Raw genomic sequence first — 22,950 nt, forward strand, 5'->3', positions numbered from 1 at the left:
GAACTTCCATTTGTCAAAAGCATAAAGAAAGTAAACCAACATACCACAGGGTTGGAGAAGATATTTACTTTAATATTTAGAATATCCAGAATATTTACCTTTTCTAAGCTAAACAAGTTAACTGCTACTTCTCTCTGACCTAATATCTACAATGACTGGTCATTAGCAGTATCTTCGGACAGCGCCTACCCTCACCTCCCACTCTGCCTTATCTGGGGCTGATTGGTCCTGCAAATTTAATGTTAAAGTTGAGTCATTACAGAAAGTTTTCTGAGTTACAAAGTCAGGTAGTCATCCGTAAAATCTATTTCAGCTCAAAACTTGAAGGATCAAGCTACCTCTTTTAGGGAAACCCAATAGAAAGTTACACCTTTCTAGTATTCTTTTATTTCTATACTACTCAATAATATTTCCTTAACAATATTTCTGTCATATTCAAATTCATATATTTGTTGCTTCAAACTGCAACAGAAATGCTAACAGTCCTAAAAGTGATACAATTAATAGTTACATCTGCATGTTTGGATTTTGTTTCTTAATATAAAATACCTATTGGTTATCTATCCATTTGATTCCTTAGAGAGTTATTTACTGTTTTGAGAAGAAAAATTAGAACTATAGACTTTGCACATTGCAGTAATTATGGGGTTTTGTTTATTTTTTGAGAGGGGGAGAGAGCCCACAAGCAGGGCAGAGGTAAAGAGAGAGGAGGGACGAAGGATCCAAAGCGGGCTCTTCAGGGGCATCTGGGTGGCTCAGTCAGTTAAGCCTCTGACTTCGGCTCAGGTCATGATCTCATGGTTCGTGGGATCAAGCCCCGCGTCATGCTCTGTGCTGACAGCTAGCTCAGAGCCTGGAGCCTGCTTCAGATTCTGTTTCTCCCTCTCTCTCTGACCCTCCCCTGCTCACACTGTCTCTCTCTCTCTCTCTCTTGGAAATAAATTAAAAAACATTAAAAAGAAAATTAAAGCAGGCTCGTCTGTGACAGGAGACAACCAGATGAAGGGCTCGAACTCAGGAACCACGAGATCATGACCTGAGTGGAAGTCGAAAGCTTAAACCGACTGAGCCACCCAGGTGCCCCAATAATTGTGTTTTTAATAATAGTAGATTTTCTGGTACCCATGAAATGATGTGTTTTTCTTCCTTTCCTGTTAGTTGGAACCAAACAATAGCTGCGAAAAAAGACCAGAGTGTTTTTCTGAATCACTGACACTTGTGACCTGGTATCATCGTAGCAGGTGGTAGAGTATGTGCGCTCACAGGATTTTGACTCTTGGGAAGCAGGGGCCAGTTCTTTTATGTTTGTCAGTCACAGTTTCATGCTTTCATTTCTCTCTCATTGCCATTTTGGCAATAAAATAATCTGAAAGGGAATTATGATAATAGATGTGGCTATTTAATAGTAGATAGAACAGTATGGAAAGTTACCAGAGAGTGAAAAGGTTTCATAGAGATCAGTGCTTCTAATACTTTAGGTAAGAACTACCAGAAAGTGTTTTATTATAAAATTTTACTGTCCAGTTTATGATTGAGAGAGGACCAAGCAAATGGACTGTGTATGCATTTGTTATATAACACATTTTGTATAATTCTATATAGTTTTTATATGCATTGCCAGAAATAAATTATATAAAAATTATATAGGAGCTTTTTTTCTCCTATTCACCATGAAACCTACACAATCAATAATAAAGTCTTTCTGATTTGTCCAGGAATTAGATCCAAAGTGGATCTCTTTATCCTGAATTCTTGTGGAAGAGTTATTGGAAGGAGTTTAGGGACTATTTAGGAGAGCTGTGTCTTTAGACCTCAAGATACCAGACGGTGGGGGGGGGCGGGGAGGGGGCTGTTTCATTAATAGTGCTTTGCGTTCAAGTGATCCTGACCCAGGAGACTCGCACACTTTTTGGTCTTTAGGTGATTTCCTCAATTTTTACAATTGAGGGCACTATTTTTTCTATTAATAAAAAGCTGAATTGTCTGGTTTTCTAATTTAATGAGGACTTTAAAATATAAATAGATGTATTTATGGGTACCACTTTAGTAATGTAGTCTCCTTACTTCTTTGCTAGTGCTGGTGTTTGCCTTTCCACCTGTGAGTGAGGTGTGTTAGCACCTGGGCAGGGTTTTGGTTCTCACATTGCCACTGGTAACAAGAAGTATAGTTGATAGCAATCTAGTGCTCTGTATCTAAGGTTGATCTCACACCTGTCTCAGATAGCCACCTTCTTTTCAGCATAATGTGATGGGGAGCTATCCAAAAAGGTGTGATTCCCACCTCCCTGAGAGGTGGACCCAGCTGTTACAACCCAAGGGCCTAGATAACTGAAGTTCCAAACTCATCTTTGTTTATATTTACCAGGGGAAGTCTAGTCTTGTTTCCAAATTGAAATGTTTCTGCTAATTAATTTTGGTACCTATAATAAAAGAAGCTGGTGCAGCATATCTGGATATGCTCGGCCTTGTAGCTGTGTCTTCTGTGGAGGGCACAGTCTGTACAAGACACTACCAAAGATGAGTTTTGATTTCTGTTATTTTTCAAGTAGCCTGGTTTCTCCCCACCTGATAGAAGTTGCTGCATCTTTCCAAACAGGTTCTCTAATGATCTTGCTTCACCATGGCTACAAATATGGAGGGGCTGGTTCAGCACAGAGTGGGGACCCAGCAGGTGGCTGAGGTGAGTGACAGGGGCTAGCACAATAGCTGGCACCCTTGCTTTTGAAAGGAAAAGTACATCCGTGTGCTCTGTTGTTTGAAAACGGTCCCAGTGAAGTCAGCATGTAGTCCACATCCAAAGCAGGATGCTGCCATGGAAGAAAAAAAAGATGACAAGAACATTTACTCTTAACATTTATTTACATGAGTAGGGTGGCCTAGATGCATATAAGGTGACTTCTAAAAAGTTTACCTTAAGTGGTGCCTGGGTGGCTCAATCAGTTAAGTGTCCGTCTCTTGATTTTGTCTTAGATCATGATCTCATGGTTTGTGAGTTAAAGCCTTGTGTGGGGCTCTGCACTAACAGTGCAGAGCATGCTTGGGATTCTCTCTCTCTGCCCTTCCCCTGCTTCTGCTCTCTCTCTGTCTCAGTCTCTCTCTCTCAAAATAAATGAATACACTTAATAAAGAAAAAAAACATACCTTAAACCAGAAACAGAAAGAATCCAATACTTACCAAACTTGTGATTTTAGTTTTAACTCCAAGCCTCTGTCTTAGTTTCTTGCATACTTGTTAATACTGTGGTATTAACAGAGAGGTATGGTGGAAAGCCCAGTTCTGTGCAGTTTGCAGTCATTATTGACCAACTACCATGTACTAGGGATTTTGGGAAGTGCTGAGAAATCTGGAGGTAAATGACCTCCTATGGTGGTCTCAGAGCCTGGTGAAGGAGTAATTGTAAATCAGTGTGAGGAGTATAACTCCATGTGAGGAAAGTGATCCTGGAGAGGGTTTTGAATAACAAATAAGCATTTGTCAGACCCAAAGAAGTGGGGTGAAGAACTCTGCAGCTGATACTGGAGAGGGCATCCTAAGTCAGAAACCTATATAAAGTCAGGACAGTGACATGAAATAGCTAGTATATTCGGGCAACTTGAAGTGTAAAGGAGAAAAGTAGGGCCAGATCTTTTCACTCTGGACCAGGTCTATGCAAGGGCTTTAGTCCACACAACAACTATTTAATGTCAGTATGATCATTATTCCCATTTTATAGGTGAGGAAACCAAGGCTCAAAGACAGAAGTGATTGGTCAAGGCTATACTGACCTAGTTCTATTTCACTTCTTCCAAAGTTCCTCCAATAAATCATGCATCATACTGTAACCAGGAACCATTAGAAAGATTCAGATTTGCACTTTTGAACCAATAGTTATATTTCTAAGGCAAATATACAAATTTACCAAAAAATGAGCATTTAAAGAAAGAATTTAAAAAGATAAAAAGTAAGTACACACATGCCAGGTTTTTTGTTTTTTTTTTTAATGTTTTATTTATTTCTGAGAGAGAGACAGTGTGAGCAGGGGAGCGTCAGAGAGAGAGACGGAGACACAGAATCTGAAGCAGGCTTTAGGCTCTGAGCTAGCTGTCAGCACAGAGCCCAACACAGGGCTCAGACCCACAAACCATGAGGTCATGACCTGAGATGAAGTTGGACACTTAACCGACTGAGCCACCCAGGTGCCCCCACATATGCCAATTTAAACCAGTAAAAATGGTGACCAAATTTTCCAAATTTTGGATCAACCATTAATTTTAAGGCCATAGTATAACTGATCACCTCCTCCCTCCAGTAAATAATGATTAATATTAACTGAAAATGAAAGCAGATAGATTTCATAAATTTCTTAATATTATATTTTTGAAAGGGTTATTAGAGCTATGGAAGTATTAGGTTTAAAATTCCTGTGTTTATTTGTTGCTTTCGTTTATAGTAGGGATAATTACTCTGGAAATCATTATGTTGGTTTTTCAAATAGTGTTATTTTGCATTTGATACAGTTTCCAGCAGTTTTGGAGACTGATGTATGGATCACTAGGAGATCATTATTAATTCTTTAGGGGAAGAGATTAGTATAGGAATTTACACTAGTAACCTATAGCAACTCATACGGTATGTAATCAGAAAAGTTAGCTAAAATTTTTTGTCAAATATCTTATTTCCTTCAGGAAATGGAATTTCATATATTGGTGCAACTATTATTTCCCATGGCAAAAAAGTTCATTTTTAGGACACTTCCAAAATAATAGAAAGCATTCTTCATTTGGAGCACAAAAGCAGTCTTATTTAAAATATTCCCTAGATTTCTTTGCAGTTAGTTTAGTGGATAAGTATGTGTGCTTGTTCTTTGAAATTTTGAACTTAATAACTTTAAACTACATATAATAACTATCAATAATATTAGATGTGCTAAAAGGGTAAGAGAGCCTACAGTTCATCATTTCAGTGCTAAGTGGTAATTGAGTGGGAGTGAAATATCTAAATTGAGTTATTAACAGTCACTTTTGAATAGTTGTTTATTCAAACAGTAGACAATGAAGGAGCACATCCTTTCTCAGCCTGTGGGCCAGAGAGGGCACACAGATGAATAAATAGGCTAGGGTTGTCTACTTACCAAAAGCCCTCTGTCATGGAGGTCAGACACGAGACGGGCCATGTCAGAGGAGTGCATAGGAATGGACAGATTTTCCATAGTAGAAAAGAAGATCTGCAGGGACCAGACAGACTGGGATTTAAATTCAGCTCTTTCCATTTGCTATCTGGGAGACTGCCTTGTTCCTCAGTTTCCTCATCTACAAGATAGGAATAATAAGAGTACCTGTCTGTCTCATGGGATTGTTTTGAGAAGTCATTGAAATAAAAACACATAAAGAGCTTTAGTAGGTGCCATGCTTTTTGCTCCATAAATGAAATACGGCAACATTGTCAGTTATGTAAATGCTCTGTCAAGTCCCTAGATCTTTTCTCTATAGACCAGAGAAGTCACAGATACCAAGGTAAACAACAAAAATTGGATAATACAAAGTAACAACTTGATGGCTTATAATATTGCCAAATTTATTCAGTCATTCAGAGACACAGTTTAATATAGTGGTCAAGACTGTAGACTCTAGAATCATATGGCTACATTTGGATCCTGACCCTGCCACCTGCAGACTGTGTGACCTCTCTGTCTTTTGGAATTGTGAAGAGTTAGTGTTTTGTTTTGTTTTGTTTTGTTTTTTAATATCTGGTAGAATCAGCAGTGAAGCCACTAGGCTTGGGCTTTTCTTTGCAGGTAGTTTTTTGGTTACTAATTCAGTCTTTTTCTCTTGTTATAGGTCTATTCGTATTGTCTCTTTCTACTCAAGTCCATTTCAGTAGTTTGTCTTTTTGAGAATTTGTTCGTTTCACCTAAGTTATCTAATATGTTGGCACACAATTGTTTACAGTATTCCTTTCCTTTATAACCCCTTTTATTGCTGTAAGTTAAGTAGCAATTTCTCTTCATTTCTTATTGTAGTAATTTTAATCTTTTTCTTGATCAGTCTAGCTAAAGATCTTCTATTTGTTGATCTTTTCAAAGAATGACCTTTTGGTTTCGTTAATTTTTCTCAATTGTTTTTGTATTCTCTGTTTTACTAATTTCCGCTCTAAGGAAAAAAACCCTAAAGAGATAGCATTTTGCATCCACTAGAATGACTAGAAATAAAAAGTAAGATAACAAGTGTTGGTGAGGATGTGGAATAATTGGAAACCTCCTGCATTGCTGGTGGGAATGTAAAATGGTGTAGCCATTTTGGAAAATAGTCTGGCAGTTCCTCAAAAAGTTAAACATAGAGTTACCATATAACTCAGCAAATCCAGGGGCACCTGGGTGGCTCATTTGGTTAAGCGTCCAATTTCAGCTCAGGTCATGATCTCATAGTTCATGGATTCGAGCCCTGCATCAGGCCCTGTGCTGACAGCTCAGAGCCTGGAGTCTACTTCGGATTCTGTATCTCCCTCTCTCTCTGCCCCTTCCCTGCTCATGCTTTGTCTCTGTCTCTTTGTCTCAAAAATAAATTTTAAAAATGTTTAAAAAAAAACTCAGCAATTCCATTCCTAGGTATATAGTTGACTCTTGAACAACACAGGGGTTGGGGTGCCAGCCACCATAAAACTAAAAATCTGTGTATAATTTTGACTCCTCAGAACTTAACCGTTGGCCAGAAGTCTTACCAACAACAAACGATTAATTGATGTATTTTTTATGTTGTATGTGTTATATACTGTGTTCTCACAATAGTACCTAGCTTTTTCTTTTTTTTTTTCAGTATTTCTAGGCTATGCATTTCGTGTGTGAGGTTTTTTTTTTCAAGTTTTTCATATTTTAAGGGAGAGGGTACGAGCAGGAGAGGGACAGAGAGGGAGGATAGAAAGAGAATCCCAAGGGGCTCCTGGGTGGCTCAGTCGGTTAAGCGTCTGACTTCGGCTCAGGTCATGATCTCACAGTTTGTGGGTTCGAGCCCCGCGTCGGGCTCGGTGCTGACGGCTCAGAGCCTGTTTCAGATTCTGTGTCTCCCTCTCTCTCTGCCCCTTCCCCACTCATTCTCTGTCTCTCAAAACTGAATAAATGTTAAAAAAAATTAAAAAAACCAAAAAGAATCCCAAGCAGGTTATGCGCTGTCAGTGCAAAGCCTGATGTGGGGCTCGAACTCCTGAACTGTGAGGTCGTGACCTCAGCCAAGATCAAGAGTCCGATGCTTAACCAGTTAAGCCACCCAGGCACCTCACATGTGAGTTTTTAAAAATTGGCCCAAATCTATAAAAAATTTCCCAAAGAACTTAATGGGAAAAAAAATCTGTGCATCAGTGAACCATGCAGTTCAAACCTGTGTTGTTCAAGGGTCAGCTGTATACCCAAAAGAAACAAAAAGATGTGTCTACACAAAAACTTGTATACAAATATCTATAGCAGCAGTATTAAAAATAGCCAAAAGGGAGAAGCGGCCAATGTCCATCAACTGACAAATGGTTAACAAAAATATGGTATATACATATTATTCAACTGTAAAAAGGAATGAGGTACCTACACATCCTAATAACGAGTGACCCTTGACAACCTTTTACTAAGTGAAGAAGCCAGCCACAAAAGATCACTTACTGTATTTTTCCATGCATATGAAATGTCCAGAAACAGTAAGTCTACAGAGATGGAAAGTAGATTTGTAGTTGTTAGGGCTGCATTTTGTGGGTGATACCTAAAGAGATTTCTTTTTGAGGTGATAGTATGTTCTAAGATTGACTGTGGCGATAGTTGCGTATATCTGAATATACTAAAAACCACTTAATTGTATACTTCACATGTGTAAATTATATGGTAGGTGAATTATATTTCAGTAAAACTGGTTTAAAAAAAAACAGTACCTAAGCAACCAGATGCCACTGCCAAAATTAGGAAGTATTTTCCAAGATAAAACTAAAGGGAATTGTGGGGCACCTGGGTGCCTCATTTGGTTAAGCATCTGACTTTGGCTCAGGTCATGATCTCACCGCCCCTCCCCTGCTTGCACTCTCTCTCGCTCTCAAAAATAAATAAATGCTAAAAAAAACTAAAGGGATTTGTGATAGCTTTCACTTATTAATTAGAATTACATACTTTCCAAAAGAGTAAAGCATGATTTACATATATAGTAAACTGTGTTTTAAAAAAATTGTGTATGTAATTTGATTTCAATTTGTAAAGTATTTATACCAAATATTTATAGCTATATACCATATATTATGTAATACTGGGTGCCAGGTATTATGCTAAGTTTATCATCTCATTTAATACTTCCATTAGCACTACAAGGAAAGTATTATTTTCCCCAATTTAAATGAGAAGAAACTGAGAAATAGAGGGATTACTTTGTCAGGTTTCAAACTCATATGTGAGTGACATCAGAATTCAGGCCTTTAATCACTATCTAATAAGCTTGTTTTTTGAAATATCTTAAATGTTAATAGTATTTTTAGTTTCTAGTTTATGGAAAATTGTCATTATACCCCCATTTTCCAAGTTTTGTTGTAATACTCTTAATTCAACAAAATTAAGATTTTTTTTCCCCAGGGCCAGTGTCAGAAGCATGGCAAAATTCAACCTCCTGCAAAATCTGTGTGCTATAGAGCTGACTATGAAGCTTGATAAAGAACAATGTGGTTCATTTTTTAAAAAGGGATAGTTGACAGTTGAGAATTGTGACTATAGCAGTGGAAGATTGAATCATCTCTAATAGTAGCTTAGTTTTGCTTTTCACATGTGAAATAAATGAATTTTTTAAAAGATTTCCTTCTATAGCTGGAAATGTAAAACACACACCAGGCTCCGTGTTTCTTCATACTGCCTAAGTGAAATAAAGACACTTTTTTTTTTTTTTTTACAAATAGTTTATTGTCAAGTTGGTTTCTATATAACACCTAGTGGAAATAAAGACACTTTTAAACTCTGTGTTTTGAGTCAGAGAAATTTAGGAGTTAACTTGTTGCAGCATTTTGAGTTACTTGCTGGTAGAAAGAGACGATTCATGCATCCAAACTGTAAGTTGAGTGTATGTTTACACAGTGGAAGTGAGGTGGCTTCACAGATCTTGGCAAGGCTTTTTCCTGGGCCCTGGGCTGTCTAAGGGGCTCTCAGTCATCAGGTGCTCTTTGAATAGGAAGGTCCTGTTACCATTGAGAAAATAGGCAAAATCTTACAATTCCATTACTCTCTTTATCATCAGGGCGTGCATCACCATTGGAGAGAACAGCACTTCCATGCAAGGGGATGTTTAAAAACCTAGGGCTCTCCCAGTTCTTGAACAAAACTCTGTTATCGGCAGAGCTACATCCTCAAGTGGGAAAAAGCAAAGCCATTGCTCAGGTTTCAAGTTTCCAGTGTCCCGAAAAGACCAGCTCATTACATATAATTCTGTTATTCTCCCCTCTTACAAAGTAGACATTTAAGTTTTAATTTTCTTGTCAAATTGTAGTACATATACATATACATAGATGTAAAAGTTGACCAATACTGTTTGGCTTGAAATAGGAAACCACAAGCTCCTGAACCACTCCTACCCCCTCCTTCTCCCAAGTCTCCCTCTCTAAGTTCATTTTCTTCTGGTATTTAACTCCTTATTTCTAAAAATATCCTTCCCCTGCTGTTTTTTGTTTTTTATTTTTTAACTCAGTATTAGACATTGTCCTTTTTTTTTTTTTTTAAATATTTTTATTTATTTCTAGGAGAGAGAGAGAGAGAGAGAGAGAGAGACAGCGTGAGCAGGGGAGGGTCAGAGAGAGAGGGAGAAACAGACTCTGAAATAGGCTCCAGGCTCTGAGCTGGCAGTCAGCACAGAGCCCGACGTGGGGCTCGAACCTGCAAACCGCAAGATCATGACCTAAGCGAAAGTCAGACGCTTAACTGACTAAGCCACCCAGGCGCCCCTAGACATTGTCCTTTTTGGGGGAAGGTTTTAAGTGTCCAGTTCTGTGACATTAAATTCACATTCACATTATTTTGCAGCCATCATCACCATCCATCTCAGAACTTTTTCATCTTCCCAAACTGAAACTGTACGCCTAAAACACTGGCATTCCTTCCTCCCCTCTCCTCCAGCACCCACCATTTTCTCTATGAATTTGACTACTCTAGGTACCTCATATAAGTGGAATCATATAGTATCTGCAAGTGTTAATAGGCTTATTTCATTTAGCGTAACATCCTCAAGGCTCATCCATGTTGCAGTATGTATCAGAATTTTCCTCGTTTTGGCGGGTGCCTGACTGGCTCAATCAGTAGAGCATGCAACTCTTAGTCTTAGGGTTGTGAGTTCAAGCCCCACGTTGGATGTGGAGCTTACTTAAAAAAAAAAAAAAATTATCTTCCTTTTTTTTGTTATTTGTTGGGCTTTTTTTTCTTTTTTTTCTTTTTTTTTTTGAGATCACGGAACACACACTACCAGGGGAGGAGCAGGGAGAGAGTCTTAAGCAGGCTCCACACACAGCACAGAACCCATCGCGAGGCTCAGTCTTACAATCATGAGATCATGACCTGAGCCAAAACCAAGAGTCAGACAACCAACTGAGCCACCCCAGCATCCCTGTTTTCACTCTCTTGTTAGTGTCCTTTCCTGCAAAAAGGTTTTTAGTTTTGACGGAGTCCAATTTATCCATTTTTTCTTTTGTTGCCTGAACTTTTAGTGTCCTATCCATGAAATCATTGCCAAATCCAGTGTCATGCTTTTCTCCTATATTTTCTTCTAAGAGTTCTATAGTTTTGGCTCTTATGTTTAGGTTTATGATCCATTTGTCTATGGAATAACAAAAGGGGCCAACTTCATTCTTTTGCATGTGGGTATTCAGTTTTCTTGGCACCATTTGTTGAAAAAACTGTCCTTCCCCCATTGAGTGGTCTTAACATATAGCGTCCTTTTTGAAAATCATTTGATATATATGCAGGGATTTATTTCTGAGCTCTTTTTTACCATCTTAACCATTTTTAAGTATACACAGTAATTTTAAGTTTATTCACATTGTTGTGCAATAGATCTCCACAGCTTTTTTGTTTTGTAAAACTAAAGCTCTATATCCACTAAGCAACAACTCCCCCTATTTCCCCTATTTCCAGGCCCTGGCAGCCACCTTTCTTTCTATGAATTTGACTACTTTTCATATTTTGTTTAAATGGAATGATATAGAACTGTCTTTTTGTGTCAGACTTAGTTTTAGCATAATATCCTCAAGGTTCTGAGCTCTCTGTTCTGCTCCAATGGTCTGTATGTTTGTTTTTATCCCACTGCCATACAGATTTGATCACTGTAGCTTTGTAGTAAGTTTTGAAACTAGGAAGTGTGAGATAGTAAACTTTGTTCTAATTTTTCAAGATTGTTTTAGCTATTTGAGTCCCTTGACGTTCCATATGAAAGTTATGGTGTATTTTTTGATTTCTAGAAAAAACATTGTTGGGATTTGAATCCTTAGGGATTGCACTGAATCTGTGGATGGCTTTGGGTAATATTGGCATCTTAAAAATATGAAATCTTTCAATACATAAACATAGTATGTCTCCCATTTATTTTATGTATTTACTTTCTTTCTGCTGTATTCTGTAGTTTTCACCATTTAAGTCTTTCACTTACTTTGGGTAAGTTTATTTTTAAGCATTTTGTTATTTTTGGAATTGTTTTCTTAATTTCCTTTTATTGTTCATTGTTAGTGTATAGAAATGCAACTGATTTTTATGTGTTCATTTTGTATCCTGCAACTTTGATGAATTGTTTATTAGTTATGAGAGTTTGTGAGCGAGAGAGAGAGAGAGAGAGAGAGAGAAAGGGAGGCAGAGAGGGAGAGAGAGAGAGAGAGAGAGTGTGTGTGTGTGTGTGTGTGTGTGTGTAATCTTGTATTTCTCTTTCTTGCCTAACTGCTCTAGCCAGAACTTTCAAAACTGTTTAGTAGAAGTGGCAAAAGAGGGGCGCCTGGGTGGTTTAGTCGGTTAAGCATCCGACTTTCGCTTAGGTCATGATCTCGCGGTTCGTGGGTTCGAGCCCCGCGTCGGGCTCTGTGCTGACTGCCAGCTCGGAGCCTGGAGCCTGTTTCAGTCTGTGACTCCCTCTCTTCTGACCCTCCCCTGCTCATGCTGTCTCTCTCTCTCTCTCCTAGAAATAAATAAAACATTTAAAAAAAATTTTTTTTAAAAAAAGTGGCAAAAGAGGGCATTCTTATCTTCCTGATCTTAGAGGAAAAATTTTCAGTGTTTCATCATAGGATAGGATACTAGCTGTGGGTTTTCTCATATATGACCTTTATTATGTTAAGATAGTTTCCTTTTTTTTTTTTTTTTTTAATCTTCATTTTGAGAGAGAGAGGGCATGAGCAGGGGAGGGATAGAGAGAAGGAGTATCCCAAGCAGGCTCTTGGCTGCAAGTGCAGAGCCGGGTGCAGGGCTCATTCTCACGAAAGGTGAGATCATGACTTGAGCTGAAATCAAGAGTTGGGGACGTTTAACCAACTGAGCAACCCCGGTGCCCCAAGTTAGTTTCCTTCTATTCCTGCTTTGCTAAATGTTTTTATCATGGAGAGTTGAGTTTTGGGAAATTATTTTTCTCTATTAATTGAAATGATCTTGTAGGGTTTTTTTCCCCTTTGATTCTGTTAATGTGTATTTTATTGATTGATTTTTGTGTGTTAAACTATCGTTGCATTCCAGGAATAAATCCATTTAGTCATGGTATATAATGTTTTTAACTTGCTGCTGATATGAATTTGCTTGTATTCTGTTGAGGAATTTTGCATTGGTTTCATGAAGGATACTAGGCTGTAGTAATATCTGCCTCACTCGGGTGTCAGGCAATGCTAACCTCATAGAATGATTTTGGGAGCGTTCCTTCCTCTTCGTTTTTTTTTTTTTTTTTTTATTTGAAAAGTTTGAGAAGACTTGTTGTTAATTCTCCTTTAAATATTTGCTAGAATTCGTTCGGACTGGTCCAGGGCCTTTCTTTTTTTTTTTTTTTTTTTTTTTTTTTTTTTTTTTTGAGAGGGGTGTTGATTAATGTTTCATCCTTCTTATTATAGATCTATTCAGATTTTCTCTTCTTCATAAGTCAATGTTCATAGGGTATACGGTTTTAGAAATTTGTCTATTTTATTCGGGTACCCAGTTCTGACCATTCATTGTACTCACAGTCCATTTTATTTCTGCAAAATCAGTAGTAATGTTGCCAGCTTTCATTTCTGGTATTAGATATTTTTGACTTACCATTATGGGTGAAGAAATTTTAGTTTTCATTTGGCACCTCACATTCCCATCTTTCTTTCCCCCTTTATCTTCTCATTAAATTGTATTCTTTTGGCAATAACTAATGTTCTGTTACCCAATTATTACACTGGTACACCTACTTTTCCTAGTATCTCCAGTAAATTGTGAAATACTGTTTTCTGTACAATTACATCAGAAGAATTTTCAGTTTCCTCTTTTTTCTTTTTCATGAAAACATTCCTTCTAAAGCCCTCTGACCTCCTGCTCCAGCCCTTACTGATTGCTTTTTGAACTTGCTACACAGCTGTTGTCCTTGACTTCTCCCTTATTTTGGATTCTTTGTTTCCTTGAGTTCATGTTTTTTCCTTTTAAAAAAAAAAGAAAGAAAGAAAAATGCTCCCATAGCTTCCTAGGGTTCATCAGAGATGAATTCTTTTTAGATCTTATACAGTTGACCCTTGAATAATATGGATTTGAACTGCTCAGGTCCACTTATATATGGATTTTTTTTTTCAGTAAATACAGTACTATAAATGTATTTTGTGACTTTTTAAAAATTTTTATTTTATTTTTTTAATTTTAAGTAATCTCTACACCCAGTGTGGGGATCAAACTCACAACCATGAGATTAAGAGTCACATGTTCTTCCAACTAAGCCAGCTGGGCACCCCCTGCCTTATGATTTTGTTGTTGTTGCTTGCTTTGTTGTTGTACATATAACATACAAAGTATGTACTAATCAACTGTTTATATTATCAGGGTGGTTTTGGGTCAACTGTAGGCTTTTAGTAGTTAAGTTTTGATATTCCCTGATTTAGATCTGTCTTTAGGAGCACCTGGGTGGCTCAGTCAATTAAGTATCTGACCAGCTCAAGTCATTATCTTAACAGTTTATGGGTACGAGCACCATGTTGGGCTCTGCATTGACAACTCAGAGCCCGGAGCCTGCTCCCCAACTTGTGTTCTCTCTCAAAAATGAATAAACGTTAAAAAAATTTTTTTTAGATCTATCTTCAGCCTTTACCAGTTCTTGAGCATATCATTTAATCTTGCTATGCCAGTTTTTCCACTTGTCAAATGGGGTTAATGTTTATACTTTTGGGGTTACTGGTAGAATTAAATGTGTTAATGCATATAAAGCATGGCCCAGAGCGAGTAGCAGGACTGTGGCAAATAGTAAATACCCCAGCTCCTGCTGCTGCTGCTGTTGTATTGCTTCTTCAGTTTTTCTTCTTTTTTCTTCTTTTTTTCATTTTTGCTGTCTTATTTTTAATTTTAGCCACTTTTCCCCTCTTACAGCAACTTGTTCTTTCATAATTGAAATTTTGTTGGTTGTTTTGAGGATCAGTACTCAGATATTTCAATTTGTACACAGGTCTTAAGATATATACTGAATATCTAAAAAGCCAGGTAGTTGTGATTATTTTCTAAGCTTAAAATTTGAGCATAAATTTTCCTTAAAAGACTATCAATTACGAATATCTTCAAATGTTGTTGTTACATCAAAAGACCCACTCCATACATTTTCAGTCTTTCACAGCACCTTAATCAAGTTACTAGGAAAACTGGACTAGCAGTACCCAAAGATGTTTCATAGTGCAAGCAGTTCTGACAGGGAGAGAGCCAGGATCAAGGAGTATTCTTTAGAAAACAGTTCTACTAAAAACAACATGGGAAGAGAAGTTAACATGGTCTTGGCACAGTAAGGGTGCCTAGGTGGCTTAGTTGGTTAAGCATCCGACTCTAGCTCAGGTCATGATCTCACAGTCTGTGAGTTCTAGCCCAGTGTCAGGCTCTGAGCTGACGGCTCAGAGCCTGGAGCCTGCTTAAGAGTCTGTGTATCACTCTCTCTGCCCCACCCCCACTAGCACTCTGTGTGTGTTTCTTTCTCTCTCTGTCAAAAATAAACAGACATTTAAAAAAAAATTGTTTAATGGTCAAGGCATAGTAAATGTATAAGTATGATTCCAAATTGCCATCTAATATGCTTTGTATAAGAGGATATAAAAACTGCCATCTGTGGAATGTTAAGCTGACCCTTATAGTGTTACACATTTAATATCTCACTGTTTTCTGGTTGTACCAAGAAATAAACAACAAGCAAATGATTTTACCTTAAAAGAAGTCATTTACACTTTAAAAATGAGATGAGGGGGGATTCCTTTCTTAAAGAGATTTCTAGAGCTATTAAAAACACTTGCATTTACAAAATAGTTGATAAAAATGTTCCTCTGGATTATATAAGAAGGGAGATAGGGACCCCTGATAAGACTGGTTATCTGATATTAATCATACTTGGCCTCTTTCTCTCCTGTTTCATCAGAGGCTAGACTTTCCTCATTCTTAGTTTCTCTGTTTTCTATTAGAAAACTGTCTTTAGTTTTCTGGTTAGCTGATTTCTCCTTTTGCTCGCCCTTTCCCTTTGTGCACTTTGTTGTGTGAAGATTTATGCTTTCCTGCCCTTTGGCTTCATTTCCACTGCAGATTTAGCCGACAGTCTCCTGAATCTCCTGGGCTTCCCTGACTCCAGCCATTCAGCAGAGCTGACTGTCCTTTGGGATTGGGTGGCAGCACCTGGGCAAGCCGGACAGACCCTTTGCAGTGCTGGGCCACCAGAGTGGCTGTGACCGCCACCAGGGCAGTAGGAGAACCGGGTGGAACTGTGTGGCAATTTTATATTGTCTCATGGATGCAATAGCTTGTCCTAGTTCTGTGAGGTATTAATTGCAGGGGTTTTTTTTTTGTTTTGTTTTTGTTTTTTACTCTTTTAATTTTCCTTTGCTTCTTACATAGTTGCTGTTTTATCCAAGTTCCTTTTTGTTTCTTTTAGTTCCTTTCATATGGGAACTTTCCTCAAATGGCTAGTGATCTTTATTTTTGGTTCACATTTAAGAATGAAGTACTTGTAACTTAAAGCAAAAAAAAGAGTGTGTTATGAGTAAGACTTGCCAACTAAGTTTGGTTTGATTTTACTTTAGGGTGATTAGGTAGACACCCACACATTGTGTTTGGAGGGTTGCCCCAGATGTCACTATCTAAAGGTTTTTTTTCTGAAGCCATTTACTTTTCTTGTCAAGAATTCTTCAGTTTTCTGTCTGAGGGGTATATGCCTTGTTGCCAATACTTTTGTTTTTGTTTTATTTTTTTAATTTTTTTAAATTTTTTGTGTGTTTTATTTATTTCTGAGAGAGAGAGAGAGACAGCATGAACAGGGGAGGCAGAGAGAGAGGGAGACAACAGAATCTGAAACAGGCTCCAGGCTCTGAGCTAGATGTCAGCATAGAGCCCGACGCAGGGCTCAAACCCACGAACCGTGAGATCATGACCTGAGCCAAAGTCAGATGCTTAACCAACTGAGTCACCCAGGCGCCCCTGTTTTTGTTGTTTTAAAGCAAAAGGAAAGGGGATTGGAGGTTTACCTTTCAATACTTTAACTTAATCTACCTCTTTGAAAACAGAACACAGGACTCCTTCCTTCGCTGTGAAGATGTTTTTGATGTCTCTGGGGCTGGGACCTCTTTGGTTCAACTTATATACACTTCCTGTTTTTTGTTTTTTTGTTTTTGTTTTTGCAGTGAGGAGGTGATTGTTATGGTGGTGAGTTCCTAGCTGTACCACAGATATTCAACCAGTCCCCTGGTATTCAGCCTATTTCTCAGTCCAGCTTTCTGTGGGACCTAGGGTTCTAGTACTGAGCTTTTCCAGGGTTCGAGGGTGGGAATTCATTTGTTTTCTAGCCCTTCTATAGAACCTGAAATTCAGCTTTGTTCATTCTATTTTTTTTTTTAACTTTTATTTTTGAGACAGAGAGAGACAGAGCATGAGCGAGGGAGGGGCAGAGAGAGAGGGAATCACAGAATCCCAAGCAGGCTCCAGGCTCCGAGCTGTCAGCATAGAGTCCAACGCTGTGCTCAAACCAATGAGCCCTGAGATCATGACCTGAGCCAAAGTCGACCGCCCAACCAACTGAGCCACTCAGGTGCCCCTCAGCTTTGTTCATTCTGCTGAGATGGTTTCTTTTGGTTTCTTTTCTTCCCCCCCCCCTTTTTTTTTTTAAGCTAGGCAAGGTTATAAAGATTTAATTGTATCCATATTTAAGTAGTTGTTTCATGGTGAAGAGTGTGAAGATATACCCTCATATAAACTGAGAGAAAAAAGTTTTTTTAAGGTTCTAGCAAATCAGTTTAACATTAAGGGTACATAGGAAATCAAATGTTACGGTGAGGACTAAGGCTGCTATTTTGTTCTATGAAGGGATGTAGAACAACCCAGAGCAATTTTTTAAGAATCCATAGAGACTTTTCTTGTGGCTATTCTAGTTATTTTTTTAAATTTATTATAGTTTATTGTCAAGTTGGTTTCCATATAATACCCAGTGCTCATCCCAACAAATGCCCTCCTCCAGGCCCATCGCCAGTTTTCCCCTCTCCCCCACCCCCATCAATCCTCAGTTTGTTCTTAGTATTTAAGAGTCTCTTATGGTTTGCCCCCCCCTTAACTATTTTTTCCCCTTCCCCTTCCCTGTGGTCCTCTGTTAAGTTTCTCCTGTTCCACATATGAGTGAAAACATATTATGATATCTGTCCTTCTCTGCCTGACTTACTCACTTAGCATAACACCCTCGAGTTCCATCCATGTTGCTACAAATGGCCAGATTTCATTCTTTCTCATTGCCATGTAGTATTTCATTGTATAGATAAACCACATCTTCTTGGTCCATTCGTCAGTTGATGGACACTTAGGCTCTTTCCATGATTTGGCTATTGTTGAAAGTGATGCTATGAACATTGGGGTACATGTGCCCTTGTGCATCAGCACTCCTGTATCCCTTGGGTAAATTCCTAGCAGTGCTATTGCTGGGTCATAGGAGAGTTCTGTTGTTAATTTTTTGAGGAACCTTTACACTGTTTTCCAGAGCGGCCTGGATCCTGCTTCGGATTCTGTGTCTCCCTCTCTCTCTGCCCCTCCCCTACTCACACTCTGTCTCTAAAAAAAAAAAAAAAAAAAAATTGAAACTAACAAAAAAATAAAATAAGAAAACATATATACTTCTTTATCACAATAGAATGTAAATTGCAGAAAAGCAGGAACCTTGTTTCATTTGCTGATTGTCCTCCTAGTGTCTAAAACTCTTTACAGTGCCTGGAACATAGTAAGCACTCACTATTAAGATTTTCTTTATTGAGTGAATAAGCGTATTCTTTTTTGGTCTTTTCACTTGCATGTCATCCAGCTGTAATCACAGTGTGCACATACAGCATGTTATTTGACAGAATAAATGTAAATATCCTTTCCACAGGTTGCTCCATAGCCTGCCTAACCAACATTTTTAATAGCTATGTAATATTGTATCAAGGGAGCATAGCATAATTTACTAACCCATATCCTAGTTTGGAACAGTTAAGTTGCTTCTGACCTTTAGGTTAAATATATCCATTCTTTACCAGTTGAGGGTGCCCAAAGCAAATAACAAGAAAAACCAGCCGTTGCTGATTTAAACAAAAATAGGATTCTTAAAAACTATGTGTGGGGAAGGATTGGATTAACTTGACAGAGTTACCAGGAGGGCTAGATACGTAGCTTTGCAGCTATGAAAACGAATCTCCCCAGAGAGCCAGTTTGGTGAGGCTCTGGCTGGACACCCCAACACTGCATAGGCTGGCCATGGAGCTCCTGCTGCCAGTAGTCTCAGCTTGCACATCTGATCGACCCGCTGCCTGCTAAATTAAGCTACACCTTCAAGTATCTGGCACTTTCTGCTTCTACAGTTGAGGTGGTCTCTATTTTATCCAGACCCCTGAGAGAGGGAATTCCTGTATTCCCTAGAAAAATAATTTAGGATCACACACTAGTAAAGGCATTTCTATATTTAGGATAATTTGTGTAAGGTAGATTCCTGGAAGTAGAATCACCAGATCAGAGGGTGTGAACAAATTTTTATGATGAGAAGAGCAGACCTGTTGACCTAAATGGTTGGGCCTTGGAACTTTTTGCTTTCTTATATTAATCTTTCATTTTACACATCACTTACTGGCTTTCCTGAATGTTATGTTTCTTAGAGCTTTAAACAATTATTGAGGTAGGGAGACTTTTAGTTTCCTTTTTAAAAGAGAATCCTCAGGGCCCCAGGCTAGCTCAGTTGTTTGAATGTCCGACTCTAGGTTTCTGCTCTGATCACGATCCCAGGGTCATGGGATCAAGCCCCGCATCAGGCTCCACGCTCTCTGCTTTAGATTCTCTCAGTCTCCCCCTCTGCCTTTCTCTTCTACTCGTGCACAGCACACTCTCTCTCTAGTGTAAGAAAATAAACAAATAAAAAGAATTCTCTCTCTCCCTGGATTAATTTTTCCCTTTTAAGTTAGGATGCCTACATTTGTGCTAGAATCTGAAAAATAGGTGGCATATTCCTTTAACTTAGGTTGTTTTAAGTGAGTACACATACAGACTTATGGAGTAGAAACTCGTCGTTTATAACACGGTGAACTTATTTTTTAAAATTTTCCTTACTCTCTCAGTTCTCTCCTCTTATATAAAAGTAAATGTCCCTAAAACCTCTTTGTTCCTAGCCTCCTCCACCTCAGGCTTTCATTTGTTTTGTTTGTTTTCGGTGATAGGTCAATATTCACTTTGTATTAATTCTTTGTCCAGGTATTGAAATGGGTAGTAAGTTACATGTCAAACAGAAGCCTGCATACAGCCTGGCGTAGAGACAGTTGCTCTTGTCTAGCAGCCAGAAGATCTGAGTATTGGTTACAGCCCCACCTCTAACAGTGACCTCAGAAGCTCTTTCCTCTATGCTCTGGGGGGAGGGCTGACACTGAGACTTGAAGCCATTCCATGGCCAGTTACATACAGCCCCTCATTTGCACAGACTACACGTGCTCACCTTCCTGCCAGAATGGGAGGCTGCAAGGGCCAGAACTCTGACCCGTACTCCTATGCCCAGCACATGTTGGGTCGGTGTAGTAAAGTGTTTGTTAAATGAGCCCAGTGCTGCTATTCTTGATTGTTATGTTGCCTTCCCTTTGAATGGAGTAGCAATTTGCAAAGACCCCATGTCTTTAAAAATGTTGGCTAGATGTACTGTGAAGTTGAAAATGCTATATATAGAATGTGGTATTTCTGAGTTCTCCATATCTTAACCTCCAGTCCTTATAGTTTTAGGACTGTTTTGAGTTGGTTAGATTCCATGGTAACATGCTCAAGAGCTCTCAGTTCAGGAAAGGTGATCTTTAAGGGGAAAGCCAGTGGGGCGGGGGGGGGGGGGTGTACATTTAGCAAAGGCATCAATCTAGGTGACGGGAGAATTTTGTAAAGCAAAGTACATCTTCGCTAGAAGCAATTAATCATATTATTAGACAAACTGCCTTAGCAGCTGGTGAGACGGCAGGAACATGTCAATTTTGCTTCCTTGGTTACAGGGAGTGATAGTGTACTTGTCCTTCAGCAATCAGGGTTGCAGAGAGGGCATCTTTAAACAGCTCTGTCTGGTTTTGATGAATGGAATCTGCACTGGCTGTTAGAAAGCAAATGTCTAAGCTTCCCCAACCAACCCTTCTGGTGGGGCTCTCCGGCCTGGGAGGTTGCTGAGGAAAAATGTAAATAAAGCTGGAGGGAGCCATTGGCATGGTAGGTTTTAAGTGTCCTAAGAACAACACTGCAGTTTTGAAGCCTGTTCTCATTCTCTCTGTTTCTGGGGAAAGCCTTCTTGTAATGCAGTGTGTTTCACAGGTAACTTGTTTTTAGAGCATTGGTAAAATAGCAGTGGATTTAAATGCCTAGTATGTATATGAAGGAATTCTATTTACTGTCTGATGCTGTACTTATTAGCACCTAGCAAGTTATGTCTTCATAGGAACTTGTATTTGAGTATGCTGCTTAGGTTAAGGAGGGCAAAAGCTGCTTGCTCTGTTTGTTTGCAGCAGATTGACCTGCTCATGAACAGAGTTGTTCTTACAACACCTCATTGATTTTACGTAATGTGAGTAGTGGTTGGTGACTGTGTGGATCTTTGCTTTTGTGCCAAGAAATTTAGAGTTGTAGTTTTATCTTTTTAAACATTTTCAACTGGAAAATTTAAAAACTGGCTGATCAACTCTGATATAAATCAGTGAGGCTGATTTGTAACATTCAGTTTTGAATCCTTAATTGACTTTAGTTTAAAGAAGCGCCTGACTTATCAGTCATCAAGATAATTTATTTAGGAACACAGCACAATGGCATTCTAAAGTCCTAATCCTTTGTATGAGGTGAGGAGTGAGCACTTTGAAAATCAACACTCCTGTGGATTCTTCCCTTTCCAGTGCAAGTTGCAGCACAAAGAGGGCTTAACTCTTTGCCCATTGACTCTTCAGTACACTTTTTAATGGCCCTTTGAAATCAAAGGAGGGTGTGGTACATTTCAGTTCAGGCTGGAGGTGTCAGTGCCTGAAACCCTTTGCCCTACTGAGGTGAGGCATTTACTTTGTTCATAATTTCACTGGGAATGTTTAGAAGTCAGAAGTTTGTGGTTGAGAATTGTAACATATTGGGTCTGCATGATCTTTTTTTTTCCCCACCGGGTGTGAACTTGGTTGCCCTATTAATAACTCATGGGAATGTTGCAGCCAAAACTCAGAATAAATTATAGATTTAGAAACTCTTAATATTTGCTCCTTAGCTCAAGGCTGTGGGCATTCTTTTCAACTCAAATGCCTGTCTTTAGCATGTAAACCATAGAAAGTTTTCCCAAGAATTTATTCCTTTAAAAAAATGCTGCTGCAGCAGTGTCTTCTTATGATGGAATAGAGAAGGTTCTCCCTCCAGGGTGAAAACGTATGACTTTCCCATCAGCATCATAAAGCCAGGTATGTCAGGGAAAGCCTGTGCACCTTGGTTTATGAAGTAAACTGCCAGGGCAGGTGTTGTGCGGTATCTGCAGGATGTCTAATTAGCAGACGGGCGTGAGAATGGAGTAACAGAAAAAGGCCTTGGCAGAGTTTAGGACCAAGGACTATAAGACAGACTTCTTACTCATTCCTAAAGTTAGTTAAGTGTTCATTCACTAAGCAAGCATTGTGACGCTAAAATGAACCTAGCTAGCCTTGGGGAAAAAGAAGTAGGAAGTGTTACCTATTGCTCCCTGAGTGAGGTAGACTTAAGCAGTTACTGTAGGTGCCTTGTGGAGAGTGCTGAGATGCAGGAGCTCTCTCGCACATAGAACAGAACATGTATACCAACCTGAGGGATCAGAAAAGGCTGGCCTGAGGAGCAGGGCTTTTATTAAACTCATTAGACTATAAATATTTGTGTGTTGGGCAAGCACAACTCACTTCAGAAAGAATACAAAGTAGAAGAGCTGATTTTCACCCTTTTAGATGTGAGTCAAGAGATGATGCCCTGGAAGACCTATGTCCACACATACTTTCACATGCTGCCTGCTCATGGTTTAACTGAGTCCTTTGAACTAGCAGTTTTCCTGTTAAAATGCAGGTGCTCTGGCCAGGGTATAACACACACCTGGGTGTTGCCAGGCATTTATATTCATTCATTGTCAACTCATGATCCTGTCCTTTGCAACTTGAGCAGATCGAAGGAGTACAAAGTAGGCTAAGGCGCCAAGACTGACATCAGCCGCTTGAAAACTAAGCAGGAAGGGAAATGCTTCCACTAGTCACAAATACATGTAGTATTTTTATGTCCTGTTACCAAATTGACTTCTTACAACTGTGCTAAATGA

At 38.8% G+C, this 22,950-nt stretch overlaps 1 protein-coding gene across 4 annotated transcripts in view; it reads left to right on the forward strand.

Annotated features, from left to right (window-relative positions):
- Positions 1-22,950, forward strand: part of NR2C2 (nuclear receptor subfamily 2 group C member 2) — an 83,918-nt gene that overhangs the window by 10,287 nt on the left and 50,681 nt on the right. For 2 of the 4 annotated variants that reach the window (XM_039231369.1, XM_039231373.1), the window contains exon 2: positions 2,597-2,680. The exons of 1 other annotated variant lie outside the window; for it this stretch is intronic. In XM_039231369.1, the coding sequence (XP_039087300.1) occupies positions 2,621-2,680 (60 nt within the window). In that variant the 5' untranslated portion in view covers positions 2,597-2,620. Of the gene's footprint in view, positions 1-1,062; positions 1,078-2,596; positions 2,681-22,950 lie in introns of those variants that run through there. One more of the 4 variants, XM_039231370.1, reaches the window with a different exon arrangement.

This window comes from Hyaena hyaena, unplaced genomic scaffold, assembly GCF_003009895.1.
Source record: "Hyaena hyaena isolate Hyena2069 unplaced genomic scaffold, ASM300989v1 scaffold_56, whole genome shotgun sequence".
Taxonomy (NCBI): domain Eukaryota; kingdom Metazoa; phylum Chordata; class Mammalia; order Carnivora; family Hyaenidae; genus Hyaena; species Hyaena hyaena.